Genomic DNA, 23,588 nt, shown 5'->3' on the forward strand with positions numbered 1-23,588 from the left:
TCGTTTAATTGTTCCTATAACCATTGTATGACGCGTCATTCTATTTATTTCGAAGTCGAGATGTATATGTACATGTATGAACCTCTCAAGCTCTTAGCATTCACCACATTTACCATGGCCTCCAAATGTTGGAATTCTAAGACGCAAGCGAGGTACGAGGTTAGGGTTAGAATGTTGACTTCGGACCGGCGCGTATGGCACAGCATCGAGCGCGTCTTTCTCTGCTCCTCCATGTCGTCCTCCTGCTCCTTCGCCTTCTGACGACATACGAGCCGCCGTGCTCTCATTTTCTTTTCCCCGCCCGCCACTCCCTTCTCATCCTCACCATCCACCAATCCATTAGCTAGCCTTGGCGCATGGTGCTCGCGACCTATGTGTTCCACTTTCTCCAGCTCATACTGTCGATTGGTCGCTGCATACGGCTGAGTTGCCCACCCGCCCTATCGCAGCGCCCTTCGGATACCTCCCATAGGTCAGGGTCCGTACGCCGGGGCCGGGAAGCGCTCCGCGCTTTCTCCCCACTCGACGTATCTTCGCAACATGCTTCTTACCTTACTCAGATACCTTCCTGTCTCCTTCTCAACATCACATACCTACTTATGCTGTGCTAGAGCAAGAATCCAAAGTTTACAAACCATGCACAAACATTCCGGATGTTTCAACCTGTTTGTCATTGTTTCAGCCCGTATCACAACACTTTGAGGTAAGTGTTTTCACCGAAGGCATGAAACATCTCAAATCATTCATCCAGCTGACGGTTCATTTCGTCGCACTCTTAATTCACGCACTCATTGTTGCTGTGCGATACATTCTGTCCAGCATTTACTTTTGTCCGCGCACTTTCTTAAACAAGACAACCTCTCACCCAAAAATACATAATGGGAAACATTTCCGATCATTTACAGGTATTCCGGGTACATTGCCGATCGTCGCTGATGTCTCGGTGTACGCCGCCACAAGTCGGCCCCGGCAAAAAAATCCCTTTTGAGGTACTCCGTATTGAAGTCGACGTCCTCCGAGTCTTCCTTTCCCTCCCTCACTGCTTCACTCCCTGAGTCTCTGTGACTGTAATGGATGCCAACCTCCTCGGTCTGCTTGCACGCGACAAATGCCTCTACCCTGACTGTCCTTCAAGATGTGCAGGGTTTTTTGTAGCGGACTCTGCAGGCCTCGTATTCCATGTGCGCATCATTCAGTCACTGTCCCTAACCGTGCATGCTGATCATGATATTCATATCTATCACAGATACCTCCTGATCCTACTACGCTATGCTCAGGCTGTGGTCACCCATGGTTCTCTCACTGGGGAAGAGCTTTACCGGAAAATGATCCTCGTCAGCACTTTCGTCGAGGCGTTTGCTCGTCGACCAAGTGTGGTAGTTTTTTCTCGGTGAGTCAGGCTTGCTTTCCCTAATACAATCTAGTTCTTCTAATATACACCGTATATATTATAAGCGAGACCTGCCGTGGCATTCTCAACGCCTTTGTGTTTGCACCGCGCCGTGGGGAATGCATGCACTCATTGGTGCTGAGATGTACGTGAATTCTTTCTTCCGCTCTTTAAGTCCTGCATGTTGTCTCATGTACTTCGCTATGAATTTAGTGAGACCCAACCCACCCGTCCCAGCTCCACTGTATCTATTGCAGGCAGTAGTGCCGCACCTATCAGTATCTTCAGTGGCGCCCCAGCCCCGGCCCTCAACTCGGCAATGGCAAGGCTCAGTCATTCTCTATCATCCATGCCGACTCATCGCAGCTCAGGACAAGCACCGGCTGTATGATCCATTCACATTATCTTTCGTTAACACACACCTGATATACGTCTATCCAGTTCGGCACTCCAACTCACCAAGATGTCGACGTCCTTATTTTACCCTATGTCCGAGACGTACGTTGCTTGCCTACTATTTCTGTCAATCTTCAGCACAGCATTGACATTCATTCCAGCGTAAGGGATCAAACTACGTCCACAACACTCATCCCTCTCCAGATATGTGTTTCCGGCTTGAGGACTGGCAGAAGGTTACGAACCAGTTCAAGGCCCATAACCTTACGTTCGCATGCTCTCTTCCTCGAGATGGCCCTATCTGGTCGGAGCTTGACCAGGCCTTTGGCAAGCACTGCGAGACTGCTCACTTTACCATTCGCACTGCTCAAGACGTTGATGCCAACACCGATAACCTCGATGACCTGAAATGTCTCAACTGGGAACTCCGTTCCCCCGGGAAAGGCCGACGTCCCAGTGAATCGATCTTCTTCAAGTTCTCTGACTGGGTCAACGCTCAGACATTGGACCTCAAAAACATAAAAGTTCATAGCAAGAATGTCGTTAATCATCTCAACAAGCAGCGTCTCCTTCTTGTCATATGTATGTCTTCCTATCGTTCCCTATAGTTCCTCTACGTCTGATCGCTCATTCCTTGCAGCCCCACTCTACAGCAACATATGCGGCCCGATATCAGCTCTTCTTTCTACCAGCATTCCACGTCTACCTACTGATAGCCAGCCACACCAGTGCTTTGCCTGGTACGTTTGTTGGGGTCAAATGGAGAGTCCCATGAACCATGGCGAGCCGATGTGTTTGTCTGGCGAGGACGGATGTCCGGGTTACAACATCAAAGATACATCGACTGGGCTCTATCCTTCTGTTCCCGGTCCAAGGACAACAGTATGTTTCTCAACTTGACCAGTTCTCTATCGCTTTTTGTCACTCACGCTTATACGGTGATTCAGCAGCCAGCTTTGAGTTTGGTGGAATCGACTGTGGCGGTTGCCGCCGCCTCTTCGACTTCATCCTCCCGTCAACGCTCGCATTCCATGGACACGGTGAAATATTTCCATATACTTCACGAAGTTTCCCTTCGCTAATATGTTTTCAAGAACGCTGAGCAAGAACGAAACCCTCGTCGTGCTCGACTTGAGATACAGGTTGCTCATCCCACAAGTCTGTCTCTTCATGTGAACGTCATGTCTGACTGACTTCACCATCGTTGTTATGGTCTTTTTAGTCGACACCAGAAGCCATCCCTGCTCCAAGTCTTGGACCCGAAATGCAGGTACGTACTTCTCTTATCTTGTCATCAAACTCGTCATGTTTATGCCTTTCTAGCCATCTGGGCCACCGCCACCCGAGATCACTTCACTGCAGGTACTTCTTCTCTCACCTTCGTCACCCACGACTTTGTCATGCTCACGCCTTTCTAGCCATCTGGGCCACCGCCGCCCGAGATCACTTCGCTGCAGGTACTTCTTCTTTCACCTCCGTCATCCACGACTTTGTCATGCTCACGCTTGTCTAGGCATCTGGGCCACCACCACCTGAGATGACCTCGCTGTCATCAGTACCTCAAGACATTCAGACGGTTAGTCTGGTACTCTCTTATCTTTCTTTTTCTGTACTTATGTTCAAACTTTACGGCTGCACAGACATCGGCTGGCACTCCGCCGTCTCTGACTACAATAGATCATACTCTTGTTGCCCCTCAAACGGTATGCATCCACATTATATTTCAATACCTATCGTCATTCATGTCCGTCACCTTTATGATATTTAGAACACTACTCCAAGCCATCAGCGCGAGATCCAGACTACTACCCCTATCCAATACATTGATTGGAAGATTCTGGTCAGGGCAATCGCTGGCCCAGGATACTGGGGAGTCGCCGGTGAATCTTCGGACCGCTTCTATGTTCATGGCACAAGTGTTAAGGCCGTCGGCGATACTATCATGCACTACATCGAGTCTCTTCACGCACATGAGATTGCCAACCATGACGACGGCGTAGTATCCTCTGGGCACTCCAACTTTCAGTTCGGCATCACCTCCTTAGAGATAAAATCCTTTAACGCTGGTAACGGAGGTTGGCTTGCTCTGTTTCGTGGAGATGCTGATGTCCGTGTGTATGTCATCTCATTTTCTCCTCTCGAATGATGGTCACTCTGACCCTTTCTTCACCCTACAGAAACGATTCAGTTGGCGTTGGGCTCAAGCGTTCAGTCATGCGCTACGTTATGTCTGAAGCTGCACCGGCTGATAAACAGCATTGGAAAGGTAATGAGCGCTTATATATTCAACCGGTAATCACACCATGGCAAAACCTTCCTGCTCGTAATGCTCGTTCGCGTATGTGGGGTACTTGTGCTGCTCTTCACATTGTGTACCTACACCTCGCTCCTATCCCAATCTCCCCCTTCCTTCTATATCGCTTGGTCCGCCCAGCACTCGATTGTCCCCTTGACCTCATCCGATTTGTCGACCCTAAGGCCGCCGAAGTATTAGAGCCCTGGTACGACCTCGATCACACCGACCCCTTGCCAACCAGTCCTACGAGCCCTATCTTGCAGATTTTCATCGAGGCTACTGGACTTACGGTACATACATCCTTGTAATTTAACGTGACGTCTCTCATCCTTTTGTATAGGCTGCGCATATGTCGTCCCAGCGCACACCATCAACACACCAAGGTTATATAAACGTCATTGCCAGTGCACTTCTCTTAGGCACGTTTCCTCCTAATACTCTTCAGTGCATGTTTCACGAATATTTAACGATGTTCTCCCATCCCGTATATTAGGGCACCCTGACCTGGATGGTGTCCATGATTTCAAAGAGTTCAAGATCGGGTTTGACGTGAAGCTAACCGATGGAAGATCTTTGTTGGAGGTCTGTACTTGATCTATTATCTTCGTGTCTTCGTTCTGACCGGCTTATCAGGCCTTTCCAAATGATCCCAAGGAACTGACCACCCTCCTGAAAGCATTATACAATCGCGATGTTCTCAACATGGAACATATTATTGGTGCCTTGCGCTTTATGACGACAGACTATTCTGACAATGTCAAGTCAAATACTCTAAGTCGGTTGTTCCAGTTGCGAGTCATTCGGTATTTACTTGGCCATGGACATCCCAACCACCCCACCATCCGTGGCACATTCGTCACAGATCAAGTATTTGTCGCCACACAAAATAACCCATCCATCCGTGCCAAAATGTTCATCATCGCCATGACTGGGAGCGATCTTATCCCGAACGAAGTGTCTTGGAAACTAAAGGTACAAATATCTCTCTAATTTTAATGTATGACCCGTTCTGACATCTTGTCGCCTGGAAGATACGTTTACACCACAAGGCGATCTGGCTCCCGGGATGGGCAAAGAGCTGGTATCGTGATTCCCGGGTTCGTACTTGTAGTTCAATATACGCATCCATACCGTCTTAACTCATCCATTCACAGAGGGCCAACAGCGTCATTAACGATCCTCCGATATTTTTCCACACATGCGACAGCGCTTGTGATATCATTGTTCATGACAGCATCGAAGCGATGCTCTCCGAGCCGCTCGGAGACCCTGGTACCGCTACAGCGTTTGATGCTTGGTTCCATGGTTCCATGATGACTGGATTGGGATTCAGTGGTGAATAATTGTGTAGTAGAATAGACATGACCCAAAAAGATATACGTGTTGGAGAGAAAGTTACAGGGCATCGACTTCAAGCTCATAGACGTCCGTGATTGTGGCAATGTGGCCCAAATTCCAAGGGCCCGCAGATCACGTGGCGACGCTTAGCCTTAGTCGTGCCAAGTTCCAATTTATGCTTTTCGACTTCCCTCCGCCAACATGAATATGTCTCTACCTCACAATGGCAGCTATATCATAGCAACCATATTTGAACTAGAACGTAAGCTCTGATTTATTCACTCTGCCGCTCAAAAACTCATCAATGCTGGCAGATGGATTGAGCTCTTTTGCTCGTCGTCGTTCAGCCACCGAGTCTGCTGCGTCCTCTCGGGCTTCTGAACCTTTACGTCCTGAAAGTGACCATGGAGTCCCAGTTCACTTGCGCATTGTATCGCCAGGTGCGTCTGTGCTTTGTTCCAGATGCTCTCACGCTTATGTATAATTCCTTATCCATTATTGTAATGAAGACGGTCGATCATTGTTCGAAACTATTGACCGTCATGGGACATCTCAGCCATACATCCTCCTCTTCATCAAGCTCCGGCCCTCCCTCTTGTCATTTGATAGAACCCCTGCTCTCCCAGGCCTTCTTAGCCTCTCTATGCTCTACTTTCTCGACACAGCCACTCCCCCTCTTGTTCCCTCTTTCGCTCACCTCGGATTGGTTGAGCATGATAGCCGGGGCTTGTTGCGCTCATCCCAACCTCTCACATCCGTTCGTGAGTCTCCACATATGAACATCTTCTTTCTCTATATGGTCTCAAAAATTGCTGCAGACAATGTTCGGATGGAATCCTTCTGGGGCGCCCATAATCAAATTCCTTCTCCGCCTATGCTCATTCCACGTGTGTATGTCGAGGACGAGGGTTATGAATCGGACTCGAGTCTGCCAGCGTTGCAGGATATTGATTGAATAAGCTATTTTCGTTGTTGATTACCTTACTCTGTATGCATACGAGTATAGAAACAGCCTCTGCATAAACCCTGTTAGAATTGAGTAGGCACTGAGCTTGTGCCAAAATGCCTGCTGTCTCCACCATTTCAAAGAGCTCCCACGGAGAGGATCAGAGACAGCTGATTATTGTGCCCGCAACAATGTTCATTCGTCAGAGTTTACCTTGAACTTGCTGTGATCAGTGTGGCGACTTTCGTACACTGCTGACCATCTCGGAATATGCCGTGTGGCCCGTGGTCAAACCTCGAAGACCATATATGCTCTTCGGACACAATTCCACTTACTGTGCTACAACTGTGGCAAAGGTATGTGTAATTCTTTACTCAGATATTGTCACTTGTTCCACATATCCACCTTTTGATTATTGTGACTGACGATCGGTAGACAGACCAGTCCTTGACACGGTTGCCTGGTGGTATTCTGTAAGTTTGGCCTCAGGTCCTCGCCTATTTATCCGATCTTCAGATGTAGGCCCACAAAACAAATCTTGCCGTCCTTTGGAGCCATTGCTAACCCATGTGTAACACTCCCTTCGTATTACCATCAAGCAAATACCTGGAGCGTTTTCGGAGGCCTCGAAAACCCCGGATACTCCACGAACTAAAGGACACGAAGGGCTGTGCAAAATCAAGGGTGCGAGTTAGTCAATTGCTGGGGAGAGGGAGGAGGGGTGGACACCGAGCGCCAACGAAGACACGTACCGTCAAGCGAACACCTGGAGCGTGTTCGTAGGCCTCGAAAACCCCGGATACACCACAGACTAAAGGATGCGAAGTGTTTTACAAAATTGAGGGAGCGAGTTAGTCAATTGCTGGGGAGAGGGAGGAGGGGTGGACACCGAACGCCAACGAAGACACGTACCGTCAAGCGAACACCTGGAGCGTGTTTGGAGGCCTCGAAAACCCCGGATAAACCACAGACTAAAGGACGCGAAGGGCTGTGCAAAATCAAGGGTGCGAGTTAGTCAATTGCTGGGGAGAGGGAGGAGGGGTGGACACCGAGCGCCAACGAAGACACGTACCGTCAAGCGAACACCTGGAGCGTGTTTGTAGGCCTCGAAAACCCCGGTTACACCACAGACTAAGGGACGCGAAGTGTTGTACAAAATTGAGGGAGCGAGTTAGTCAATTGCTGGGGAGAGGGAGGAGGGGTGGACACCGAACGCCAACGAAGCCACGTACCGTCAAACGAACACCTGGAGCGTGTTCGGAGGCCTCGAAAACCCCGGCTGGACCACAAACCAAAGGACGCGACAGGCTGTGGAACTTCCAGTGAGGGCGGTCCCATATGAAGAACTCGATAACTTTGACAACCATTCCCATCCTCTCCAACGCCGTGATCGCGTCTTCCGTAACGACGATGCATATTTTTTTTTTCACCACGGCACAAAGATAATCCGGACTCACCATGCCAATCAACTCATTCAACACCCCATCCTCCTATCCCTCGCCGCCATGACGCCCTTCTGTATCCTTATGCTGCTCCTCGTAATGGACGAATTAAGCGGCCAGCCGAGGAGGACGTCGATGAAGCCTGCGAAGGCGGAGATGCCTGGTAGTCTGCTTTTGGGGTGGGACGGTGAAGTGTAAGGGTGTAGGATAAGGAGGGAGAAACGAAAGTGTGGGGAAACGCACTGGTACAAAAATACAGTCACGATGATAATCTCCAACGGTGCTAAGATAAAAATCATCCAGTCAGCATCTGCATACACTCATCTTCCCTCTCACACATCCTTCCATCCTCGATGAAGTAAGACTGACATTGGGGACGTACCCCTGTAGATGAAATATATCCCCGATATCATCATCGCGTGCCCGAAAAGGCTTTCCGCTTGAGCGCCTTGTCGTAAATGGAAGCCATGAGTTCGGTGCGGATGTGGGTGCAGGCGCGACGGCTGTACCAGAGGTGTTGGAGGTCTGCTTGGACCTTGGGGGTGAGACGGGATGGGTGAAAGCGTCAGTGAGCGTATGAGGGATGTGCGGGTAGAGAGAAGAAGGAGAGGTGAAGCATGACAAAGCACAAAGAGAGAGGTGGGTGGTTCGTAGAGGATAAGAGGTTTGAGGCGACATTGTGTCGTTATGAGGAATGGGAACACGGAGTGAGATATAGGCAGGGAAGGCAGTGATTGTATAGCCGTAACCTAACAACGTAGACCGTACGTCCACCTCATAAAACGACGACGACACAAAAAAAAGCACCAAAAATGCACCTTCGTAACAGTACACAAAAACACCAGTACCGCATACACATACCCCTGGCTGCGCTTCGGCTTTGCCAGCTCGGTATGGTCGTTGATGGCCTCGAGGATGCGGCGGAGGAAGAAGGGGGAGGCATAAGTAGTTGAAGACGACGGAGATGAGGGTGAGGGTGAAGTCAAGGCTTTGGGCGTTGGAGGTTGAAAGAGGGAGGGAAATGTATGTGTTATGCAGGGTGATGTGAGACGAAAGGAGAGGACGTACATAAGATTGAGAGAGTTAGCAGCCCAGCGGAGGAGTCTATTCCGCCTATACATCCCAGGTGAGATCAATTACCGAATGTATGCGAGAGAAAAGAACCTACTTGGTAGCGCTAAACTTCACACGTTATCATCATACACCACGCCTCTGACCTTTAACACTAGCACCACAAAATGTACGACATACAGTGCCAGGAGGTCGATTGGAAGTGTGGCGGAGGGAATCGCGATAGGACGGATCGTGGCGCAGAGCCAGGAGAGCGAGGAGGGCGAAGAGGTTGGGTCGCGGAGGGGCGTATGGAGGGAGGGATGGGGTTGCAAGTGCGAGCCAGACGAGGACGATCGTACGCCAGAGCAGGATTCCTGTGGTTGTAGTTGTGAGAGTTGGGTAGAGAGGTGGTTTGAGAAGAACTATGAAGAACTTACATAGACATGAGAAACAGTCAAGTATGGGATGCACAATATCTGTGAGAACTCGTGCCCTGAGCACGAGCTTACTAGTGGCCATGTCTGCGGTACTGATCAACCTTGATGGTAGATCCCACATGAAGAAAGCTCAGCAAGTTGAACGACTCACTGAACAGTGAAGCTTTCCGAACTCTCATCTTCTTGCACTGACCAGACGACTGTTCCATACACTGTGTGGCTCAGACGAGTGTCCCTGAGGGCAGTGGTGATGCGCCGAGCAGTCCTGTGGCGGTTGTGATCAAGACACCCAGTATGGCTAATTTAGAGGTCGCCGAGCAAGACTGTCACACAGGACTAGTATTCAGTGGATGGGCCAAGCATTGAGGTCGAATATGGTCGAATGCAAAGTCAATAGCCAAGTGAGGTGGCACCCGTCGAATCACGTGGTGGTCCGAAATCTTGTCAGTCCGAGCTCGGGCTGACAGGATTTCGGACCACCCTCATCGCCTCTTGTGTGGCCCATTCGCCATCGCTCACCACTGCTCTGGTTCCAGTCTATCTTGGGTGATACCTCTGGTGGAGAAATAATTGCTGTGCATTGGGCTGATGGATGAATTTTCTGACAGTGAGTTTCTCTCTTCCCTGCTCTTGAAGATTGTGTCTGACTCGAGAACGGCTTGCACTGCTGTTCGGAACACAGCTCACAATGCGGGCATTTTGGAATTGCTTGGGTCGCGTCCGCAGGACACGCATCCGAATAATGATTTCGATCATTTACTCGGTTTCGGCCATACGGGTAAGCTTTCCAAGTCAAATATTGTCTAATGTGGCGACGACTGACTGGGCCCTTCAGGACATGGGCCGGAGTCACAGACCACAAGTGCGCCCACCCATGTCACCAATCGAAATGGTATATTCACTTATGAAGGGTTTCAATATATTCTGACCATGATTTTCTAGCTGAATCGTCACTTGAGCTCGTGTGGGATCATTTAGAACCAGCATCCAGTGCCGAACTCAGCACCATGTCTGGTGAGAGAATTTCTGCATCTGTCTGTTTCCTTTTACCAATGTACTCTTTTTGATTTTAAGCGGGCCATAGAGTCCATGTTGAGTCTGCACAAATGGATGTCGGACGATGGTATATCGGAGGTATGTCTCTCAATTCGTATGTTGGCGGACGTATACCATTGAGCTTACTCAATTCCTGGGCAGACATCGCTTTGGATGAACCACCCGACCAATTCTTCGGTCACGAGATGAGGGAGGCCACGATACGCGTGCAGTCATCCACAGACGTGCAGATGCCACGGCCGAATAGTGCAGGACCTGTGCCATCTCCGAGTGAAGCAGATGTCCCAGTTGTCCCAACATCAAACGAAGGTGACAAGGAGCCCGGTATGTAATCGTTTCTTCCTTCATACACAACGTCCTTATTGTTTCAAAGATCCACTTCCCTTCGGTCTCCGTCTTAGTGAGGTGGCCCCACGTGCCCCTCCGCCAGGCGAATTTCTATGGACTCAAGAGCACATTGTTTGTCGCGAGTTGGATGCCGATTCCCCAGAACAGCTGCTTCCATTTGCAAGTGCTGAACCCCCGCCAGGCTTCACGTATCCGCAGTCTCCCATCTGGACACGCCGTCAGGACCGTCGGTACAGCTGCGGTGTCCACTACTCCGCCGATTGGAGCTCTGATGTGTACGCATTGCGAGCGGAGAGCGATCATATCCTCCGCATCGTGACACCGCCTGGCGTTTCCGCGAAGTGGGACGAGTCGCGCTCATGCTTTGTGACACACAATATTGCTGGCGCCGTGAGACTTATTCCCGGGATACCTTTCGCGCAGTACGTGGATGGAGACCCAAACTCGTGTCTGACTGTTGCGTGTCTCCAAACACTTCAATCGCTTTCGGTCTTCCCTGAGTACTCAGAGATCGAAAACCTCGTCCTTCAGCTGATGCTTTACACTTATGGACGAGAACCCGACGCCGACAACCCCACTCGCATTCCTGCCATCTACACATTTTCATGCCTTAAGCGCAATGATCGGTCATCCCAGCCTAACAACGACAGCTATACGGGATCCTACAACCTCGCGGCCACCGTCGAGCAGGGCGATGGACTCGGCACATTCGTCCCAGCAGTGCAAGCTGGATTTCCAGAGGCTCGTCGACACATCTCTATCGTTCTCGGTATCCTTCACAAACTATACCGCCTCATTATGCCTCACTGTCTCACGAAGGAAGAGATGGACCTCATCGACTTCCACTCCCGCTACAACAACACGTTCTCTTTCGGTGGTCTCGAGCCCGGACCAACCGCCGTCCAAATGAATGTCTCATCAAGCTTCTCCGGTGAGGACCTCCTCAAGATGCTGGGTATCATTCAAGGGTCGTGGCATTTCGACAAATCCGATGACAAGACACGACCCACTCTTTTTATTATCTGCCTCCGTCTTCCTAAGGGTACGTACACTTTTTTTTCGAAACCGCCCTCATAATATCTCTAATTGCACTTATTTACAGGCGCCGATCCCGGACCGTTTTTTCTTGGTCGGTTGGGCCTTTACTATCAAGAAACCGGTTTATACTTCATCTCTCTTGTCTTCCGTGGCAACGATATCCACTCCGGCTTCTCGCCGTCTATCCATTCGAGCATGCAGACCGATACACCCCTCACGTCGACCGATTTCTCCCACATTGCTACTCTCTGCAAGATCGCAATCAACAGGGTGGGCTACGTGCTTTATCAGAGCGCTCAGGCTATACAACGGAACACGAACTTTGCTGTCACCGCACCCACCATCTTCGGTAACCATGGATCCCTTTCTGCCAGTCAACACCGCTCTCTCAACTTCGCACAAGACGGCCGTCACATTCTCGGCTCAGGTTTCGATGCCAGTACCCGGCTAGCCATCGAAGCCGCTTACGGTTTCTACAACACTCTCGCAGCGTCCGGCATCGTGCTCAACGAATCAATTATGTCTATCATGGGGCGCATGACTTACAAGGATGAACTCACAGGCAACCATCTTCCGATAGGACTGCCACCATTCGACCCTTCGCATCCGCCCGACGCAGAGTTCACCAAAAACATGTCCGCATACTTCAAACGATACTATCTTCTCTGTGATTCTGTCCATCTTGGCTTGACGAAGGCGATGTATAGGAAGGTTCAGAAGGAGGTTGGGAGCATGGACGCATCTGTAGTGGTGGCATCGACCTCGAGACTGGAGCTTCGCCCGGTGCTCACAAATGTCGAGCAGGGGTCAGCTCCACCGCGTCACCTTGTTCGTGAAGTTCTCTCGAAGACCTATGGTGGAGGCGCCAAGGTCAGTCTCTTCCATTCTAACTTCCCTGCCGATACTCACAAATAATACAGTCCCTCTGGAAGATGATCGTAGATGACGGGGATGCCCTTGAAGTGCCTGGTGATATGCATAATTCCTGGTTTGTTCTCTTTTATCGAGCTCCACAACACCCGCTGACTGTGCCACAGGATATGGCATGAGGTGAACAGACCTGCGTTGTACCGTTTCATGGTCAAAGAAGGTCGAGGTGCATTGATAACATTACTTATCCTGTGTTCCACCTGGTCTAACAGCATGTGATCTAGCTACAACATCGAGTGCTCCGAGTGGTGCCACATCTTCAGGTGAGATATATCAATGCCTGTCTGAGTATATGCTTCTTACATTTTGCTTTACAAAGACACATCCGTCGCACAATATGGCAATTCCCTTCTTGCGGTGACATCAACAGCTTCACCGATGAATGCGGTTTCTGCTCCCGGGCCCCTGTTCCTCGCCTCGCATTCAGGTTCTCCAGAGACAGACTGTGGCGAAACTGAGCCGAACCCTCCATCATCCGCCTCAAATATGGTAGCTAGTCAAGCCGCTTCTCAGTCTCCATCACTGCTTACGCCACGACCACTGCCGCCTCCGACCATGCCATCACTTCCGTTACCGCCTGCCCCATCTGGTGTGGCCACCTTGAATGGCCAGCGGGCCACACGTTCATCAACTCGAGCCAGCCAACAGAGCTTGGATGCTCAGCCGCTCGTCACTGCGCCTGCAAGTCGTGAAGCAAACAAAAGCACACCAAAGCAGCAGCAGAAACGTCGGAAGCCTACGACCAACAACAAGAGCCGAAAGAAACCGAAGATTGTTGACTTACCGGACTCTAATGGAGAGCCCGAGCTTGACGAGGTGGAGGATGACGAGGCGGAGGATGAGGAAGTGGAGGGAGATGGGGGAGATGTGGATGAATTAGAAGATGATACGGATTATTTGATTGGAGCAATAGTGGGCCACGTACGTCTTCATTGCTATTGCTATCACGAGCTCCTCAGTGATGAATGCCTGTTATAGGAGATCGATGCGGATGGGGTTATAAAATATGAGGTGTTCTTCGAGGGATTTACCCTCGCAGATAACGGCTTCTACACAGAGAAGCAGCTGCCGTACGTGTATTTGCTTCTCTCCATTCCTGTCATCTCTGACGGAATGTACACACCCACAGGCATGCACGTCAGATGCTGCGGGCATACAAGCAGATCACGGTCGACGCGGTGACTGGAAAGTTTAAACGGGACAAACAGTCATTCGCCTCGCAACCCTCTGAAATCCATCGCGAAGATCTCCTCCATGGTCTGCTAGACGAGGATCGAATTCGCGATCAAGTCAACACGTTGGAGGAGCAGCATGCCGGCCTCAAGCTGTCGTCCAAGAACATGGGGACCAATATCACGACCGTCCTGCGCAAGCTCTTCCCTTTCATCGAAGAACAGAACAATCTCAGCGACTGGCTTCGTATCCTCCCGCTCAACATATACAACTGCACTGAGCCACAGACAGGGAGTGTCAACATGTGCTTCCAGCGAGTTCGCCAGGCCGTCAATTTTCTCCCAGAGCTTGTCCGTGCTTATTCCTCTGCGACGATCATGGCATCACTTCTACGATGGCAGTACTGCCGTTGCATACTCGTCATCTATCAATTCCTGTCCACCGATCTTCCGCATCTCGCCACCATCCTCTTTTCTGGACACCGATCATTCCTACCTTCATCGACATCAGGTTTGCTCAATCCCGATACGAATCCTGAGGGTGACGAATGGCTCTACAAACACTATCCCAAATACGCACCTCTCGTCATCCACATCCTGGAGTATGTCAAGACTTGGGTCCGGTATCAGAGACGAATGTACCAGAAGAAGTCCTCCTCCCTTCCCAGCGGTTACAACCTCGCTCCCTCCGATCTTTTTGGTCTTCGCCCGAGTCAGGGACCGCCCATCGAGCTCCCTATGCTGCAAAAGTCTCTTCACTATGGACCAGGGCCACGTTACGATGCTGCACTCACGTGTTTTATCAAACTCGTCGAGGACACCATCATTCTCCCAACGCTCTCTGATGCTGACAGCCACTTTAACGGTAGGCGAGCTCGGTCAGAGGGCGATTTGGGTGCCATGCGAGCACGGTGCATAGTACGTGGTGCGACACTTCAATGTATTGTTACACACATGCAGACGGAGGCCATTTGCGCATCCGAACACATGCGTGTTCTCCTCCAAAGCCCTAGTCTCATTTTCTATGCCCAATCCGTCAATGAAACTCGTATCAGTCCCTTCGTCCTCGCTCACAAGCCCGAGTTCATCGCTCCTCTTCGGCAATGGCTCAAGAAGCACGTCACACCTGATGCAAGAACAGCAGCGATTCATCTTGGAGATTTCTTCCAGCGATGCAGCCACGAGATCCAGTTCAATCGCGAGCTTACGTACGAGCAGTTCTACCAGGACATTTCGCCCGAGCAGATACGGACAAAAAATGCCAAGTCCGCCACAAACCCTGGACCCGGCCCTCACCTAACCCCCACAGTCGAGACGCTGTTGCTTAAGCGTGACCCGCCACATTATGGTGGCCCACTCCTCCTCATCGATGAGGCCTTTCGCAAAGCCACCAACCAAGCTTCGAAGCGGTCACAGGCTCGGTTGTTCCTTGATGGCCATCATTACGGCGAGGGGAAGAAACACCACTCACACGGCGATCCTGACCAAGTCAATCCCATTCGCGAGTTCAACATCACCGCAGGGCTACTACGAGTGAAGGTTCCACCTCACAAACTGACGACCAAGAAAGGTATTTCTGGCTTACATTTACTCCTCCACTTCTGTTGCTTATGTGCCACATAGGTCTCTCAGTTCTGTTTTCGTTCATGAGTACTGGTCAGTCATGGCGAACCGCGAAGTTCCTTGCGCTCTCCGATGCTCGCAACGGCAAGGAAGATCGCTTCTTCGTTACCAGCCTGGTTGAATGCATAGGTATCTTCACCGAAGGCCTCATGCATAATCAACGCTGCGCTGCACAGAATCCAGGCATCGAGTTCAATCCCGAGGACGAGCGTCTACCCTCTGGAGCTGTTGACATGGTCCAACTCTCGAACAGCACCTGTTACGGCTCAGCTTGCAATTTGTTGAAACTTCATCCAACTCGTCGCAAGAGCGAGCTCGGTTTCATGACGCCACCCAAATTTTCCCTTCGTGAGAAGTTCTCACCATTCTGGATGTTGATTGTGGAGATGGAGTGGATTGCTTTCCTTGGTGACATGTTGGATCAGGACCCTGCGACTTATCATGGAAGACGCCCTACATGGCTGGCAGCACTCACACTATTGACGAAGAAGCTCCAGATCGATGGATTCCGCTCAGGCCTCACCGCTCTTCAGACCGCCAACAATCTCGTCTTCCTTGGTATATGTGAACCACCCTCGGCGGATACTGTGGCACAGTGGATTTGGGAGCATCCTGGTCTCGGTGCTTTCAAAGGTCTCCAGAGTCTTGGCTTCCAGCTCCATAATCGGGATCATGTCCGTGTAGCATTCCGCGCTTTCTACGACCATCTTGACCAGCATCTTTCCCTCGAGATGAAGGCGGTTTTAGGATTTGGGACGCTGTTTGTCGAACATGTTCTGTGCAAGCACAAGCGCTGGGCCACACGGATCAAGGAGTTCAGTCAGTGGGTGCTGGAGGATGAGGCAATTGAAGTGGAATGGCTAAAGAAGATCCACGGTGATGAGTGGCGGTCTGTTTCGCTTCGTCTTCGTGATAGTATTGGCCATATACAAGGTATCATATCGCAATTTCAGGTATATTTCTTCACCCCAGCTTCAATGTTATTCGAGCTGACTTTCAGTGTAGTTCTAGGTGCAGACTCGGAAGGGCCAAAATCTCGACGGGTGTAGCATCTGAGAACTAAGTCTCCATCTGTCTATTTATCTGTCTTTGACACCATAGCCAGTGCGCGACGAGAAAGGATGGGTGCAATGTGATGGCGCGCCACATTTTTACTCGACAGAAAGTGTTTTGAGTGGCTTGAAATCCTATGAAACATTTTGAAACACTTTGAAATGACATGGAATCCCTCTGATGACGGCGAGTGTAAATGATCTGAAATGTTCCACTTCAATTTCAAATTTTCTGAGACATTGCTGCGACCTCTTTGAGACACCCGTGCACGTGTCCAAGGAGACCACAGCTGGACACGGAAACGTCTCACCATTTTTGCGCTGAACCTTCATCTCAGTGCTGTGACCTGTCCTGCCTACGGTGCGTTATCCTCCCCAAAGTTTTGACTCAACCAACTCTCTGACTTCCCCAATATGAACGAAAAGCATTATGGCCGATGCACGACGGACATCTGGGCGACTTCGAACGTCGACGGATCGAGAGCGAGACAACAATTTGACCGAGCATTATGGGGGACGAAATATGGGGGCAACAAGCACTGTGGCTGGACAAGTTTCGACTGGTGATGGTGAGTCTTTGCATTACTTGGTTCTTGAGCTTCATTTGAACAATCCCGGCGTAGGTCTAGCCAGATTCCTGGATCAAATTCGTGCAGACAGCAGCTCACCATCGCTGCCTGAAGTCATTGATGTTGATGCGATCCCAGATGATGTGGCCGTGCGCAGCATAGCCCAACGAAACGATAGGGACGGTCCGCGTGAACTTGAGAGAGTCAAAACGAATGGGAAGGTCTGCATAGCTGAGCTCGAGGCCCAGATTAGAATTGCTCTCATGAGTTTGGGGATTTCCGGAGAGGAGATTGCACGATCCAATACATTGGAGGTACGTTTCCTTCATATTTGTAGGTGGCAAAAGTAAGTGGTCTGATATGGAGCGTATTGAAGATCAATGAAACGCCACAAGCCCCAAGTTCACACGATTCCACAACAAGCGAGCTGCATCCTTGGCCAGTTCCTGCTATCACCGGTACGAACCTGCTTAATCTTGTGACTCTCGCGACATCTTCTGATGTGAGTACGTGTCCAGTGACTTCTCCATCGTCTGGTCTCGAGAGTGTTCCACAGAGCTCTGGAATAGGACTGCCTCGTCCATTGGCTGGAAACGTCAATGCCCCCGAGGCTGTCCTGCCTACATCTCACTCCAACAACCTATCCCACTCTGCTGAGATGGTCGGGCCCAGCATCTCAGAGGACCACACCGCTCATCATAGCAACGAACCCACGCCTGACGATTTCCTCGCTTCCCTATTCAACTCGAACCCCCAACAGGCGCTTGTTCTAGTCGGTGTCAAGGACGGGGCCATCGTACACCAACCCTTTGTGCGCCTATATCTTCCTCCATCATTCTCGCTGTACACCCTTCTGGAGACACTATTGAATGAGGGTGGCGAAACGGCTTCTATGCTACGGCGACTGAAGGCGACAGAGGCTCGCGTGTCCACGTCTCTCACCTTGCTGAGTATCTCGGATGCGAGGCACAGCGACTGGGAGTTGGGGTACTCCGAGCGTGGCCTACTCTGTGATGCATGCAATTTATATTCTCCAGTCGGGGCAGGCCTGGTGGCTGCTGTGACGGATTCTTTTGAGCGAGCCTCAATAGTCGAGCGACAATCCTTGCCCCAAAGCACGCCATGCTATGTGGTGTATGTGTACGGTGATATACCGGTGAGACTTCCCGTCAGTGTCTTCCAGCACAGGATTCTCGTCTGACAGTTGTAAAGTATGGTCAAGCGGAGGTCGAACAATCTGGCCATACTCAAACTCAAACATCGCGAGTTAGGAGTCCATCTGTAGCGGTACGTCTAACTTCAGAGCTGAAATAGCTTACGTCTACCTGAGCTCATGTAATTTTTGATAGGTAACCGCTACATCGCCAGAAGCAACAACCAACGTCATATCATCCACCAACTCGACCCTGGCGATAGATGAGAGAAACCGCTCGCCCTTGCTGAAACCAATATCTCCCGCCATCAAAACATATCTTGATCGGTACCATGGCCTCATGGGTCAGAGGATACTCAACATCAAACAGGGGCGTTATGGAACGGCATATACGCATATGATGGTCGTGCAGTCGGCGTTGAATGTGTGGGATGGAGTCGGGATCAGTCTGAGGACGGCGCCCAAGTCGGTGACAAAGAGTCTTGGAGGAGGTGATGTTGTGGTGATATCCCCTGACGATATATCTTCCTGGGTAGGGTGTGTGCACGGGACTTTCAGGCAGCACAAGGCGATGTATGACCAGGCAAACCGCCTCTGGCAACGTCTTGTTGGTTCTCGAGGGCAGAATAGTCCAGCCCCAAACGTGACTGTTGAACGCACCTTTCAGATTCTGAATCTCATTTTCAGTTCTCCCAATTCCTCGTTGATCGTCTCAAATGTTGCTGGGCCATCTGCAGCATACGACTTGATCAACATGACATGGGAAAAGTTCAAGAAAACTATAAGTACGTTCTGCCCTGCTTCCAAAACTCAACGACTGATACTCATGTCCGTTCATTTCTTTCAGGGAATGTCGGCAAGGATGCATAAAGGCAGTGATTTCCTTGTTCCAATTGTATGTTTTCGAATGATGCAACCCGAACGGCCACTTGTTCCAGTCATTTCCAGAAATTTCACCAAAATTCCATCTTTCTGCTTTTCGTCTGGGTCGATCAATGGTGATCACGCTACTTCAAAATTGATGCTGTGTCTTTTTGTGTTATTGCATGAACTTCATGATAGAATGTACCCACTCAGCGACACCCTGAAGGAACCCTTCCTTTCAAACCTGTGGCAAGCTGTTGATGGATAAGTTTACGCCACCGCCACTCAGCTGTTCTCAAGCGAATGTGGTAGCCTCTCATGTTCCGGCTCCCACCCTTGTTTCTCTGAACTCGTTCAACACTCCACTACAACTTACGTCTCTGTATTCTGATACCACCAGCTTCAGGCGGCTGCAAATCTACCCATGCACGATTTAATTTCTTTGACTCAGGTATCCTCCCTTCAGAGACTTCTGCCCCTATTCGACCCCAAACCCGAGGGTGTCCCTGTACAGTTGCTCGGTCTCTCCGACCCTTCTCATCCCTAAGTCACACTGTACTGTACTCGATGCAGACGTGGCTACCCCATGATTAGCTTCGCAAACCGGTGCATCCACCACACAAACAAGCAGCTCACATTCGTCGTTGGAAAGAGCGATGGCATTAGACGAGGGCTGAGCTTCATCGTGTTCATAAACTGGCATCATTCCATTCTGAGCTCGTGTCTGCTGAGCGTGATTCGAAGTCAACGAGGATTTGATGGAGAAAAAAAGAAAGTTAGATAGCCGATGAGGGCGTACCCACATCTGTCATCCAACCCGTGAACAGAGCCGCCACACTCACCTCCGCCTCACTCAACGATAGTCCCACATCCGTGGCTTTGGGTCCCACTTCTAATCATCGATCCCGTATATGTCACTCCACAGAGACGAAGAGCCACTGCCTCATTCTCATACTTCCCTGTCCTCGGCTTTTACACCTCCCACGCATAACTCTGCTCGCAGATCTCAAAGCCTATCGAGACTCTCTCGTTTGTTGACTTCTGAAGGCTTGGATCAGACACAGACACGTGTACCTGAGTGTATATTTCCCAGTCCAGCAGCATCTAGCTCAGGCTTCACTCGAGCTGATGATTCATTCATACCCACCACCCGTAGTACCCGTAGTACCGGGCACCAGAGACGCTATGATTCCATACCTCCCCTCCCTCCGCAGAGCTTTTGAACAGACTAGGGCTTCCGGGCTTAAACAGCCTTCCATCTGTGAATGCGAGTTACTTGTGTTCACAGACGCGAGCATCCACACCTGCTTCGAGTTCCCATCCCATGCCGTTCCGTCTCTATCCCTGGAGAGAGCTCTGAGCCAGTGACCCCGTCAAGGATGTCATACTTGCCATCTGCATTCTCGGTTCCCATGACGCCGAGTACCTCTACGAACTCTATTCCCACCTCTCCCATCACTCCACTCTTAGGGAAGGGTCGCAAGCGGTCGGGTGTGGTTAAGAAGCGAACGGTAGGTGTTCTTGCTGTTGGTGCTGACCATCTCGCAACAACCAAGAACGGTTCTACCATGTCGACCTTCTACAAAGATATTGTAGATACTCACAATGGGTTGAAGCGGTAGCCGAAGTCGATGAGCTCGCACCACCACCGGAGGATTTTGCGGTGGATTCGGGAGAGGACTCGTAGGCTTGTAGGGTACTCATCTTGTTGTCCGCACCACTTGTGCAAAACATCTTGCACACATGACACTTCATGTCTATGAATCAATGAGATCGTTTGCTTGACAGGTGAAGATAAAGCTGATGAGATCAGGAAGGGAAGAAATAGCCTCGAGTGTAAGTAAGACACGTGTGAACAAAGATATTATCGTAAAATAAAAACAAAGGCATCACATCAGTTCTAGAATAAATGCATATAGTAAACATATGCATATAGACGCTATACAGCAATCATTGAATGTTAGCCACAGAATCCATGTCCTGGAGAATTTGTCGCATTTTCTGGGAGTTGAATTCCACTCAACCAGTCCGGTGTCCGGTTTAAATCACCCTTGATTTACCATGGCTACGGAACCTTGTGCTCTCCCCTGGCTCACACAACCAATACAAGAGCAAGATTATATGCATATTGACACGCATATTCATGTGACTGAACATCTCATTCAGGAATGAGGACCTAGAAGTACAAAACCCGGCCCAAGACGAATCCTCTTTGGTGGTGGAGGCTGCATGTCGACATCGGATTCGGCTTGACCATCTGAGCCTTCCTCCTCCGTATCACTGCTACCATCCTCAGCACATCCGACTACAGTTGCTGCCACATCCATTCCTTGTCCCTTCTTCGCAGCCTTCTCTGCCTGTTTTCTCACCTTCTCCTTCTTGAACTCCGCTTCCCACTCCTTCCCTTCCACTTTAGCCGTCAACTCGAACCCCTGTACCTCAGCCAAGAGGGACTCTCCATACATGTCACACCATTCCATCACACCATTCCATAGTCTCCCCTAACGCACCAACCAGCCCGTCCATGCTGCGAATCTTTTCGTATGGGACAGATGCAAGTTCAGATATTGAAGTGTTGTCGAGTACAAAGTAGTGAGGCGTGCCGAGTGGAGTAAAAGATCTGAGAGTAGGACTGTGAAGCCAACCATTGGGCACAGCCGTCATGCGTGAGCGTTGATATTCTGGCCTCGTCGGCGGCACTTGGGGACCGCGTCTTCTCTGAGAGGGAGGTGCAGCGAAAAGCGGTGAGCTTGGAAAGAAGGATAGGAAACTGAACGCAATGTTGTTCCCACAACAGACACAACCTTCGTCGACAGCAATAGCTAGATAAAAATGTGATCAGCACAGACAAGGGGTGATAGCTAGTGGACGACAATCTTCAGTGGAATTATCATTCATACTACCCTTAAGGAACCGACGAAGGCACTCAACACATATGGCGAAGTCCTTCACTTGCTGGCTAGTCTGCAGCTCCTTCGCAGTAGGTTTCTTCGAAGGCTCCCATGCCCATGATTCCGCCATGAGAAGACAAAGACCCTGCAGCTTCCAATCTCGGACAATGCGACCAAACACTGAAGGAGGTCTTCGAGACATTGACACAGCCCGTACCGGATTACGCATTCGATGTCGTCAGTATTCAAGCCCTAGGTTCAGAGTACGGTGTTGTATTTATCAGACAGTCAAGATCTGTAGTGTTTTCCGGAGCCGGTACCAGCAGACATAATTATGTCGTGTCCAAGATGCAAACTAACTGCTGGAAGGATTTGGTCCTTCTCTCGTAGGCAGATCTTCCCTTCCAAAGATGAATACATAAGACCATAAGCAGGTTCTGCAAGGTCTGAGCCAGCTGTAGCAGAGAGATCAGCTGCTGTTTCAAGAAACTGCGGAGAAAGAGAGGGTATAAGAGAAGCATGATGTCCAGTGTCGTTGATATCTATGCCAATATACCTTCCGAGAGAGTGCCAGAGCGTATACACCGTGAGCGGGGACTGTGATGGTGGAGGGCCACAGAGAGTGCCACTCAAGAACGACGCGGCGAAGTTGTCGAAGGCGCGAGCTCACGTGACTTCTGACTAATACCGGTCGGCCCTGCCACGCCACTCCGAGTTTTACCAGCCTGCTATGCAGAGTACTCGCGCCAGCCGTCACTCTCACCCACGTGTAGCAAACTTGGTCACCAGTCTACACAAACAGGACGTTTCAACGAAAGTGCGGACTTTGAATTCTGTCCCTGGAACTGTGGGGCGGATATCTCCACCACAGTTCCGGGGACACACTCGCGTGGCCTTGTTCCGTGGTCGGATCTGAGATTGACTTTGGACGTGTTCGCTACGCCTTCATCATTCACGTCTCTGTTCATGTCTCTGTTCGTATCTGCCCACTCCGTTCCAAGGATGTCGTGCACCACTCGATCTTCGTGAATGGGTACACACATGAGGTATGTCTCTCAATACTCTCCATTCGTTCACGCTTTCAGGATCAAAGCAATTGAGGAAAGGCCTCTCGCTCTGTGCATAGCACGACGACATCGCCGTCTGAATTTGCTCTGACACTGAAGCGGTGCGAGGCTTTGCATACAATCCCTAACATGTAGTTGTCTTTATATGCTAGAGAACTTGGATCAGCATGCCAGTACATACCTCACTGAGGTCCATACATAGCTTGGCATAGTGAGCCATAGGCCTCCTAGGACCTTGTAAGACGTTTCTACTGGCACTTATCAAATGGTCCTCACCATTATATACGAGTCAGTGCAGCCTGCTCAACCTATGTGCTCATATTTGCGCTATCTAGGTGCGTGTCTTTTGTTTCATTTTTTTTTGGAAACCTTAGCCCCGTGTTCTTCCTGTCGCGCCATGAGCCATAGTGTATGTTGGTGGGGACCGCGGCTCTCCAAAAATGAGAAACCATGGTCGAGACGATCTGGCTATCTGATGGAGAGTCTGCGGAAGCTTAGGTGTAGTCATTCATCTGTTCTCCAACCAA

At 50.3% G+C, this 23,588-nt stretch overlaps 5 protein-coding genes across 5 annotated transcripts; 3 read left to right on the forward strand and 2 right to left on the reverse strand.

Moving 5' to 3' along the window:
* Positions 1 to 1,070: 1,070 nt before the first annotated feature.
* Positions 1,071 to 5,425, forward strand: STEHIDRAFT_159515 (uncharacterized protein; the record flags this gene model as incomplete). The annotated part of the gene is made up of 21 exons (XM_007306959.1): positions 1,071 to 1,181; positions 1,247 to 1,390; positions 1,456 to 1,535; positions 1,604 to 1,775; positions 1,832 to 1,888; positions 1,948 to 2,368; positions 2,427 to 2,668; positions 2,734 to 2,826; positions 2,881 to 2,928; positions 3,009 to 3,056; positions 3,110 to 3,148; positions 3,205 to 3,243; positions 3,300 to 3,362; positions 3,427 to 3,489; positions 3,555 to 3,901; positions 3,964 to 4,372; positions 4,423 to 4,465; positions 4,576 to 4,664; positions 4,716 to 5,054; positions 5,114 to 5,179; positions 5,237 to 5,425. 21 exons carry the CDS (start codon positions 1,071 to 1,073, stop codon positions 5,423 to 5,425), a joined length of 3,102 nt encoding a protein of 1,033 aa, XP_007307021.1.
* A 2,415-nt stretch (positions 5,426 to 7,840) lies between these two features.
* STEHIDRAFT_159516 (uncharacterized protein) lies at positions 7,841 to 9,380 on the reverse strand (the record flags this gene model as incomplete). Its single annotated transcript, XM_007306960.1, has 7 exons — positions 7,841 to 8,091; positions 8,191 to 8,256; positions 8,318 to 8,343; positions 8,670 to 8,921; positions 8,977 to 8,990; positions 9,060 to 9,283; positions 9,371 to 9,380. The coding sequence occupies 7 exons, from the start codon at positions 9,378 to 9,380 to the stop codon at positions 7,841 to 7,843; spliced, it is 843 nt and encodes a 280-aa protein (XP_007307022.1).
* A 6,522-nt stretch (positions 9,381 to 15,902) lies between these two features.
* STEHIDRAFT_45107 (uncharacterized protein) lies at positions 15,903 to 16,280 on the forward strand (the record flags this gene model as incomplete). The annotated part of the gene is made up of 1 exon (XM_007306682.1): positions 15,903 to 16,280. A coding segment is annotated over one exon (378 nt), but the record flags the coding sequence as incomplete, so codon positions are not given.
* A 667-nt stretch (positions 16,281 to 16,947) lies between these two features.
* On the forward strand, positions 16,948 to 19,109 carry STEHIDRAFT_159518 (uncharacterized protein; the record flags this gene model as incomplete). The annotated part of the gene is made up of 7 exons (XM_007306961.1): positions 16,948 to 17,086; positions 17,141 to 17,400; positions 17,463 to 17,544; positions 17,605 to 18,242; positions 18,299 to 18,373; positions 18,436 to 19,024; positions 19,087 to 19,109. The coding sequence occupies 7 exons, from the start codon at positions 16,948 to 16,950 to the stop codon at positions 19,107 to 19,109; spliced, it is 1,806 nt and encodes a 601-aa protein (XP_007307023.1).
* A 1,131-nt stretch (positions 19,110 to 20,240) lies between these two features.
* STEHIDRAFT_113146 (uncharacterized protein) lies at positions 20,241 to 23,037 on the reverse strand (the record flags this gene model as incomplete). Its single annotated transcript, XM_007306962.1, has 8 exons — positions 20,241 to 20,355; positions 20,408 to 20,682; positions 21,290 to 21,558; positions 21,614 to 21,925; positions 21,953 to 22,185; positions 22,212 to 22,246; positions 22,355 to 22,483; positions 22,918 to 23,037. 8 exons carry the CDS (start codon positions 23,035 to 23,037, stop codon positions 20,241 to 20,243), a joined length of 1,488 nt encoding a protein of 495 aa, XP_007307024.1.
* Positions 23,038 to 23,588: the final 551 nt, after the last annotated feature.

Source organism: Stereum hirsutum (assembly GCF_000264905.1).
Source record: "Stereum hirsutum FP-91666 SS1 unplaced genomic scaffold STEHIscaffold_12, whole genome shotgun sequence".
In the NCBI taxonomy this organism is placed as follows: Eukaryota; Fungi; Basidiomycota; class Agaricomycetes; order Russulales; family Stereaceae; genus Stereum; species Stereum hirsutum.